This window comes from Papio anubis, chromosome 3, assembly GCF_008728515.1.
Source record: "Papio anubis isolate 15944 chromosome 3, Panubis1.0, whole genome shotgun sequence".
NCBI lineage: Eukaryota > Metazoa > Chordata > Mammalia > Primates > Cercopithecidae > Papio > Papio anubis.
In genome coordinates, this window is record NC_044978.1 from 131,976,373 (window position 1) to 131,986,794 (window position 10,422).

At 38.6% G+C, this 10,422-nt stretch overlaps 1 protein-coding gene across 2 annotated transcripts; it reads left to right on the forward strand.

Annotated features, from left to right (window-relative positions):
- Positions 1–280: 280 nt before the first annotated feature.
- SPP1 (secreted phosphoprotein 1) lies at positions 281–8,308 on the forward strand. 2 transcript variants are annotated; one of them, XM_003898941.4, is made up of 7 exons: positions 281–674; positions 1,749–1,816; positions 1,926–1,964; positions 4,920–5,000; positions 5,267–5,308; positions 6,347–6,670; positions 7,383–8,308. In XM_003898941.4, the coding sequence occupies exons 2-7, from the start codon at positions 1,763–1,765 to the stop codon at positions 7,785–7,787; spliced, it is 945 nt and encodes a 314-aa protein (XP_003898990.1). In that variant the 5' UTR covers positions 281–674; positions 1,749–1,762; the 3' UTR covers positions 7,788–8,308. The 2 variants fall into 2 exon arrangements, with proteins under 2 accessions (XP_003898990.1, XP_009205415.1); XM_009207151.4 differs by lacking the exons at positions 281–674; positions 1,749–1,816; positions 1,926–1,964 and adding an exon at positions 2,360–2,708.
- Positions 8,309–10,422: the final 2,114 nt, after the last annotated feature.

The following is a 10,422-nucleotide window of genomic DNA, read 5'->3' on the forward strand; positions in this document are numbered from 1 at the left end:
TAAAATACCATTCTTCTCTTTTATATAGAATTTTATATTTTAATGTCACTAGTGTCTTTTGTCTAAGTAACAAGCCACTGCATACTTGAAATCACAAAGCTAAGCTTGAGTAGTAAAGGACAGAGGCAGGTTTTCTGAACTCTTTGCAGGCTTGAACAATAGCCTTCTAGAAATATAGTTCTTCAATAAGTATAATCATATAGGCAAGAGTGGTTGCAGATATTACTTTTATGTTACTTAAACTGAAAGAAACAAAACTCCTTTCTATTTAATTTTACATTAATGTTTTTCCCTACTTTCTCCCTTTTCCATGGGATCCCTAAGTGCTCTTCCTGGATGCTGAATGCCCATCCTGTAAATGAAAAAGCTAGTTAATGATATTGTACATAAGTAAGGTTTTAACTGTAGATGTGTGTGTGTGCGTTTTTGTTTTTTTTGTTTTAACCACAAAACCAGAGGGGGAAGTGTGGGAGCAGGTGGGCTGGGCAGTGGCAGAAAACCTCATGACACATCTCTCCGCCTCCCTGTGTTGGTGGAGGATGTCTGCAGCAGCATTTAAATTCTGGGAGGGCTTGGCTGTCAGCAGCGGGAGGAGGAGGCAGAGAGCACAGCATCGTCTGAGACCGGACTCCTGTCAGGCCAGTTGCAGCCTTCTCAGCCAAACGCCGGCCAAGGTATGCCTTCAGTTTGCTACTGGGTTGTGCATTCAGCTCAATTTCATGGGGAAGTTCAAGTTCTAAGGAAAAATATTTTTAATTGTAATGCTGTTAAACAGATTTAAATTTTCTAGCCTTTTTAATAAGCAGATTAGATACATTGCAGGTCTCCTGGAACAAAGGTGTCTAGATATTTGGAATGCCAATCAAATATAAAACTTAAAAATACTTCCACTGGGTCCTCAAAAGAACGGAAACTACTGCGGCTAATCAGAAAATAGTAAAATTCAATTCCCCTTTGGAATAATTATACCTATATCATTTTCAATGGGTGACTGCAGGAATGTAAAAGAAAAGGGATCTTTTAGACTAAGTAAGCCAATTACAATGCTATTTTTTAAATGATGTATCTTATTTTCAAGGGGAAGAAAACCCTTTCTGAATATGTTACTGCTAAATTTAGCTGTTAAAATATTCACCAAGATACCTGCATGACACTATGTAGGCTTATTATTACAAATAGAAAAGTTGTTGGCTATTTTCAATGTTTTCCTTTGCATTTCAAATTTTTAGAACATCTTACTTAAATAACAAATTTCAGAGATAGTTTCATTTCACCTAAGTAGCATCTACTTAATAATTTAAGCTAAAAATCACATTTAAAGTACATATTGGAAAAACGAATAAAGCAAATTTTTTTCATTTTTTTCTCTGTGCTTTTTCTTCTCTAAAAAGTATTCCCATACTAGCTTATTAATAGAATTAAGTTACTGTTGATCTGTTTATAGGTTTAGTAGAGCTAGATATATAAGGTAGTAATCGTATAATTTCTGGAACTCTAAATTTAAAAGTTGAATAAACATAGACTTGTAAAATTTCCCTTTCCCTTGCCTAATAAAGATGGAGAATAGGTGGTAATATAAATATTAACTTGAAAGACCATAATACTAAAAAGAAAAGGCTTCTCTAAGTAGAAAAGATTTTACAGAAAATATATTTTATTTGTGATTATTTTGTAATGTGGTAGTACAAAAAGGTACCATTGTTTTAACCTATGAAGATGTCAGCTATTCCTTATGAAATGTTTTGCAGGAAAACTCACTACCATGAGAATTGCAGTGATTTGCTTTTGCCTCTTAGGCATCGCCTATGCCCTGCCAGTGAGTACAGCTGAATCTTAAAGAAAATTCCTGAAAATAACTGAATTGTGTGCTTCTATGTGCTAGGAGGACATTCTTGTAATCTTTCTTCATCTTTTCTGTTTCAAAGGTTAAACAGGCTGATTCTGGAAGTTCTGAGGAAAAGCAGGTAAGCATCTTTTAGGTTTATTACATAGTGAAATCATTTACTCAATTACAGCGAGAGGCGCAACAAACATATTTGCTGCAAAATTACTTATCTTCTCAGTCAAATCTATTGGTTTACAAGTATTTATTGACTGCCTGCTATGAATCTAGGCCAGTACCAAGCACAGTATAGTTTTTAATAAATATAAGTTTGTAAAACCAACCCAGATATTTTAAATATAATAATGTCTAGGCCAGTATAGCATGTAAGATGAGTTATACGAAGCTGTGTGACTTTTTTTCCATTAGTCCACATATTGATCTAAAAGCAGAAAATTCCAACTTTTGCTTTATTTAGTGGATTGCTAAGTTTAAAATTCACATCGGATATTAGTCAGAACTGTTTGTATGACCATAATATTCACAATATCGTCTGAGATATTAGCTGAGAAGCCCATTGTGAAAAGAAAGTCTATGTGTGCTGTTTGTATCTATTGTGATTGTCAGCTGATGTTAGATCACATTTTCCAACCAAACATAAGCCCAACCAAACTCTTTATTATAATTATTTGACCAGCACTAAAGATGTACCTACCCCTCCACAACAGATGAAACCGTGCCAACCAAACAACAAATGGGCATTGTCCCCAGCAGCCTGGACAAAAAGGCACACAGAGTTCAATTCCAGTTGAACAGAATAAAGGCCAAAATAGAGTTGCCTTGGGGGTCACTGCAATTAGATTTCTTAATGAAGACATTAAAAGAAGTATTCTGTGTGTGTTTGTGTGTGGGGTGTGTGTGTCTGTTTTCCAACTGATTTGAAAACACAGGTGTTGAATCCTAATAATAAAGCAGAAAAATTAACATCTCCAGAGAAGATAGAGGTCATACTATTTCAGGCAAGAATTAGTGCCTTTTTAATAAATGAAAACATGGCAAAGATGCATTTTAGAAGGCACGTGGAGTCGTAACAATTTAAGAAATAAGTGAAGAGCTCAAGGCCCAGCCTTCTAGAATCCCAGAAACTTAAAGCTTCCCCAAAAAATTGGGGAAGTCTCTAAGGATATATGCCTGAAAATACACACTGGTTATCTGTGAGTGTTAGGATTACTGGGTGGTTTTTAGTCTATTCATTTTGCGTACCTTTATTTTCTTCATATTAGGTTTTAAAAATTATAAATTTAACTTATAAATCCATTCTCTCCGAGCCTGTATTACATGTGTCATGAGAATAGATAGATAGATATGAAAAAGTGAAGAGAAAAACTCTGAACGCATCTAGTCCCGTTGTTTTTGCATCGTCTTTTTTTTTTTCTGGGACAGAGTCTCGCTCTGTCGCCCAGGCTGGAGTGCAGTGGCGCAATCTCAGCTCACTGTAAACTCCACCTCCCGGGTTCACGCCATTCTCCTGCCTCAGCCTCCCGAGTAGCTGGGACTACAGGTGCCCGCCACCACGCCCGGCTAATTTTTTATATTTTTAGTAGAGATGGGGTTTCACCTTGTTAGCCAGGATGGTCTCGATCTCCTGACCTTGTGATCCGCCGGCCTCAGCCTCCCAAAGTGCTGGGATTACAGGCGTGAGCCACCGCGCCCAGCTGTTTTTGCATCTTCTTAAAGCAAGGAACCCCTTCTTTCAGCAAAACCTTTCAGAGAAGCCCAGTATGAAGCCCCTCTGGTTAGAGCCAGCCGTGAGAGAAACTCTAGTACTTCTGACTGGTTTTCTGTCTACCCATCCACCCCTTAGGTAGCTGCAGAAGGGACTCTGTACAACCCCCCGAGTTATTCTGAATGACAGGGAGATGTAATGATTGGCCCTGGATGATTCAGAAGATCAGATGACACTTACATAGAGCAATTTCCACTCCTCTGCAGTAGCATATTATCAGTATTTTCCAGATAAATAACTTGGCTAAAGAAAAATCCATTTCATTTACATCTTTGGCACCTTAGAGCTATAGAACTTTTGTGCAATGATTTTAATATTATATTTCTGCATTGTCTGGTAAGATAGCTGCCAGATACATATGGCTATTGAGCACTCAAAATGTAGGTTAGTGCAACTGAGGAACTGAATTTTTACCTTATTTCTTTGTTTTTTTTTCTTTTGAGATGGAGTCTCGCTCTGTCGCCCAGGCTGGAGTGCAGTGGCACGATCTCAGCTCACTGCAAGATCTGCCACCTGGGTTTACGCCATTCTCCTGCCTCAGCCTCCTGAGTAGCTGGGACTACAGGTGCCGGCCACCATGCCCGGCTAATTTTTTTTTTTTTTTTTTTTTTGGTATTTTTAGTAGAAAGGGGGTTTCACTGTGTTAGCCAGGATGGTCTCCATCTCCTGACCTCATGATCTGCCTGCCTCAGCCTCCCAAGATTTCAGGCAAGAGCCACTGTGCCCGGCCATTTCGTTTTAATTAACTTAAATGTAAACAGCCCCATGTGGTTAGAGTATACTGTATTAGACAGCACAGCCTTAGAGAGTTCCTTCTTGTTCAATGGACTGGACACAGTGAAGATCAATAGTAACTAAAGGCACGTCTGGTTTAGATGTGCTTTATCTGAGAGGAAAATTCAGCCAGCAAACATACAAAAAGAAAGCACAGTGTGAAGTTCAGGGTTAAGAGCTAGTTTGCCTGCGTTTGACCCCTGCCTGGCTCTGCCATTTCCTACCACTTAACTGCATTGTGGCTGATTGTAGTGGGAATATTAATGATACCCATCTCATAGGGGAATGAGAGGATCAAATGAGTTCATATTTGTAAAGCAATTTGAAAGAGTGCCTAGCCCACAGTAAGTGCTACATAAGAGTGTACTAAATGAATCTGCAACAACAAAAAAAATTACAAAAAGGTACCTAAGGGTCTGAGTGACTATATGCATGCATGTTATGTTTATCCATCAAGACTGGTGAAGAATGGTTGTTTTTTCCATTCATCCCTACGTTTCTTTTTTTAATAATGATAAACATGCAACTTTTTTATAGCTTTACAACAAATACCCAGATGCTGTGGCCACATGGTTAAAGCCTGACCCATCTCAGAAGCAGAATCTCCTAGCCCCACAGGTATTTTTAAACTTCTCATAATTAAACTACAACGATGAAAGATAGCTACAAGCAGGCCATTTGGGCTGCTCAGATGAATCCTGCCTGCCCGCTGGCAAGCGTGTGCTTAGGACATTGACTGATCTGCCATGTTGGCTTCTTCCCGTGTTAAGCCATCCACAGATGAGGCAGAAAAATAAAAACTGCTTTGGATTAAAAAGGTTAACTTTTGAATAAAAAAGCTAGGCATGTGTGATGCACACTAACATGTGCCATTCCTTCTTCAGAATGCTGTGTCTTCTGAAGAAACCAATGACTTTAAACAAGAGGTAAGTTCTCATTTTCAATCAGAGGCCCATCATACCTTGAAGAAACGAAAGAAGCCATTGCCTGGATTCTCTTCTGATGAAATTTCATTAGCTAATTTTCCAGTAAATTGGCAGTCTTTAAAACTTGCTCAGAAAGAAAACATGTATTTACTAAATATCAGAAATACTAGGTTTCCTCAGATATGTTTAGCATTACAGAAAATGTTCATTAATGCCTGTTATTTGAAACATTAAGCAGATTGCAATTTATTTAAGGTATTTTGTAGATATCAAATATCTAATAAGCATCTAATTAATGCCTATCAAAGCTAAGATTTTGCCTTTAGGAAAGTTCTCTTTCCTAATAAAATAGTTTATTTGACAACTATTCTTTTTATTAGGATCATTCATATATTTGCTAAGCAAAGAGTAAATTTATTTTCCTTAAGATTCAATTTGAATATACTAAGAATATTAAATCAAGTTAAATTACCCAATATATTTGTCAATCTGAAATTTAATGGACATTAATTGTTTAATTCAAGGACAGTTTTGAGCTGCAGTTTATACACACATGCATAACAGTCACTTTTCAATTATCCATGCTAATAGGAAAGGGGTTATAGATTTTAGTACACACATTAAAATAGGGATACTCTTCTCTTTTGATAAATCTCATTTCAAATTTTAAAAAGTCTCATAATTATGTGTCTGTATCTATTACATCATTGAATTTAGTAAATTAAATAATGTTTAATATGTATAAGGCAAAACAATGCTATTGATATGAAGATTATACTCACATATTTGGCTTGAAAATATCTATGACAATAATTTTTGTTGGAAAGTAGGAAAAGTTCCTTAGAATGTTATTAATCCCTGTGTTAAAAGAGAAATTGGAAGATGCTCACTTTAGCTCCTAAAAGCCATGGTGTATACTGTGAATGCAAAGATTCTGAAACTAAATAAAAAGAAAGATAGTAAAAGACTAATGTGCTATGAAGACTAAGGGAAAATAAAAACCCATACACTAATTTTCCTGGCCATTTTAATTTTCAGACCCTTCCAAGTAAGTCTAACGAAAGCCATGACCACATGGATGATGTGGATGATGAAGATGATGATGACCATGTGGACAGCCAGGACTCCATCGACTCGAATGACTCTGATGAAGTAGATGACACTGATGATTCTCACCAGTCTGATGAGTCTCACCATTCTGATGAATCCGATGAACTGGTTACTGATTTTCCCACAGACCTGCCAGCAACTGAAGTTTTCACTCCAGTTGTCCCCACAGTAGACATATATGATGGCCGAGGTGATAGTGTGGCTTATGGACTGAGGTCAAAATCTAAGAAGTTCCGCAGACCTGACATCCAGGTAAATCCTTTAACAGACACACCTGATAGTTCTGACTAGAGCTCAAGTCTAGGAAACCACAGTTTGCATATTCATTCATTCATTCATTCATTCATTCATCCATTCATCCATTCATTCATCCATTCAGCAAGAATTCATTCATATTCTACTTTATGATCATTGAATACAAATCTTTTTCTGCTCGGTGGTTTTCGTAAGTACATAATTTCTCTCTAGATTTGATTCTCAAACACAATTCTACTTTTTGAAATCCTGGATCACTTATTTTTAGATTAAAATGAATGGAAAACACCAATTATTTAAAAAAATATAATGGTCATGTTTCGAAGTTAAATACCTAAGAGGAGTTGTAGTTGCAAATTACACTTAATCCTTAGTCACAGAACCTGGATTTGACATAGCCTTGCCATTTACTATTCTCTTTATTTTTTAACTTCCAATTCACTTCCTCTTTATGTAGGTTTCAATATAATGAAACCTACCTGATAAGTTTCATTACATATGTAAGTGATGTACTTATTAAACTAAAGGAGACGACATATGTGAAACGGCTTGGTAAAGTACTATACAAAGTAACATGCTAGTATAATTTCAGCCAGATTTAGCCAATTTTTAGTATAAGATGGCCTAAAAGCTAGAGAGCAGAAAAGGATTACCGTATTCCCATCCCTAGCTGTTCATATAATTCTTCTTCATTTGTGCCATGATTCAGTACCCTGATGCTACAGACGAGGACATCACCTCACATGTGGAAAGCGAGGAGTTGAATGGTGCATACAAGGCCATCCCAGTTGTCCAGGGCCTGAACGTGCCTTCTGATTGGGACAGCCGTGGGAAGGACAGTCATGAAATGAGTCAGCTGGATGACCACAGTGCTGAAACCCACAGCCACAAGCACTCCAGATTATATAAGCGGAAAGCCAGTGATGACAGCAATGAGCATTCCGATGTGATTGACAGTCAGGAACGTTCCAAAATCAGCCATGAATTCCACAGCCATGAATTTCATAGCCATGAAGATATGCTGGTTGTAGACCCTAAAAGTAAGGAAGAAGATAAACACCTGAAATTTCGCATTTCTCATGAATTAGATAGTGCATCTTCTGAGGTCAATTAAAAGGAGAAAAAAATATAATTTCTCACTTTGCTTTTAGTCAAAAGAAAAAATGCTTTATAGCAAAATGAAAGAGAACATGAAATGCTTCTTTCTCAGTTTATTGGTTGAATGTGTACCTATGTGAATCTGGAAATAACTAATGTGTTTGATAATTAGTTTAGTTCGTGGCTTCATGGAAACTCCCTGTAAACTAAAAGCTTCAGGGTTATGTCTACGTTCATTCTATAGAAGAAATGCAAACTATCACTGTATTTTAATATTTGTTATTCTTTCATGAATAGAAATTTATGTAGAAGCAAACAAAATACTTTTACCCACTTAAAAAGAGAATATAACATTTTATGTCACTATAATCTTCTGTTTTTTAAGTTAGTGTATATTTTGTTGTGATTATCTTTCTTTTGTGGTGTGAATAAATCTTTTATCTTGAATGTAATAAGAATCTGGTGGTGTCAATTGCTTACTTGTTTTCCCACAGTTGTCCAGCAATTAATAAAACATGATCTTTTTTACTGCCTATATAATGTTTTTAAAGGTTTACTTTGGTTTTAATTGATACATAATAATTGTACATATTTATGGGATACTGTGTGATGTTTTGATACATACATACATTGTATAATTATCAAAGGGTAATTATCATATCCATCACCTCATACACTTGTCATTTATTTGTGGTGAGAACATTCAGTCTTCTTTTCTAGCTATTTTGAAGTATACGATACATTATTACTGACTATAGTCAAGCTACGTTGCAATAGAATACTAGAATTTATTCCTCCTAGCTAACTGTAACTTTGTACCCATTGACTAACCTCCCCTCATCCACTTTCCCACTCTCCCAGCTGCTGGTAATCACTATTCTACTCTCTACTTCTATGAGGTCAACTTTTCTAGATTCCACATGAGTGAGATCATGCAGTACTCGTCCTTCTGTGCTTGGCTTATTTAACTTAACATCCTCTAGGTTCACCTATGTTGTCAAAAATACCAAGAGAAAACATGCACAAACTATACATCTAAGAAGGAATTAAAATCCAGAATACATAAGGAACTCAAACAACTTGACATCAAAAAAAAAAAAAAAAAGAAAAAAGAAAAGAAAACCCAAATAGTGACTTCTTCGGCCCCCGCATTTGTGGACCGGAGAACATCACCCGAGAGCGCCGGCGCGACTTCCCTGGCCCCCCACACCTGAGGACCAGAGAACCTCGTCCGAGAGTGTATGCATATTTGCAATAAAAGACTGCCACTTTCTTATGTACTTTGGCCTCATGTTTAATTACTTAGCTCTCCTAAATTAAGTTACATTAAATTAAATCAAAACAGTTAGTGCCAAATTAATTTAAATTAAAACAGTTGGTGCAGAAACCCGACCCAGGAGGAGACCCTTCCTCAACATCCCCTAAGGGTCTAACGAACCTCCTCCACAGCGAACCGGCTCTCAACCCAACCAGCCACGAACACCAAACAAGTGTTCCAGCTTTCCACTGGTGCCGCTCTGAGAATTTCTTCTTCGGTGAGTACTCCCCTTTGTTAACCATCTCCGTCCGTTTCCGTGTCCTTGGCCTAGAGTCGTACGTACGCCCAAGGACGTAGCCACCCTGTGGCGCAGTGAGGCCTTCAACCCGGAGACGTCCGTCTTGAAGTTCCTCAATTCTCCGTTAGTGGCTCCAGGAGCCCCCGGTCCCCAGCAGCGGCAAAGGACGCTTTGCCACTGCATGAGGTCGGTTTCCATTTCTGGTGGTTAAACAATGGGAACCTCACAATTGAAAATCCCTACGAACACCCCTTTAGGGTGTCTCCTCCAAAACTTGGAAGCCTTACATCTAGCTCAAGATTTAAAACGAAAGCGGCTAATTTTCCTCTCCACTGTGGCATGCCAAAAACCCGGGAGGAGACCCCTCCTCAGGGCCCCCTAAGGTCCGAGGAGCCTCCTCCTTCACGCCGCGGACGGACCAGGACCTAGACATCGCTTTCCACACCTCCAAGTCTCCTAGGGGTGAGTATCTCTTGCCTCCCTCTCATACTCCTTGGCCAGAAGTCCTGCGCAGGCCCAAGGTTTTTTGGTCACCAGGTGACCCACAGGAGAGTTCCCAAAGGTAGAGACGTCTGCCCAAAGGAACTCCATTCCAGTCCATGTGAGACCCATCCAGGACGGAGACGTCCGCCTGGAGGTAATCTCCATTCCGGCTCCAGGAGCCTCCCGGTCTCTAGTGGCTCCAAAGGACGCTTTGTAGCCAGGTAGAGTTCGGTTTCCGCCTATAGGTGAGAGAAGGCAATGGGAAATCCCCAATCCAAAATACCTAGAGACACCCCTTTAGGGTGTCTTCTAACTAATCTCAAAACTTTACAATTACAGCAAGATCTTAAATGAAAGCGATTGATTTTACTCTCCACTGTGGCGTGGCCAGTCTCAACATTGAGACTGACAACCAGTCTCAACGGCCGCCTGAAGGCACTTTAGACCGCAACATTTTAATTAGATCTCTCTAATTTCTGCCAGAGGCTCGGAAAGTGGTCAGAAATTATCTATGTCCAAGGCTTTTAGGACTTGCGCTCTCGCCCAGACCTGTGCGCCCAGTGTTAAATGGCCCAGGTCTTGTTAGCCTAAACCCCTAAACCCGGCCCTTGG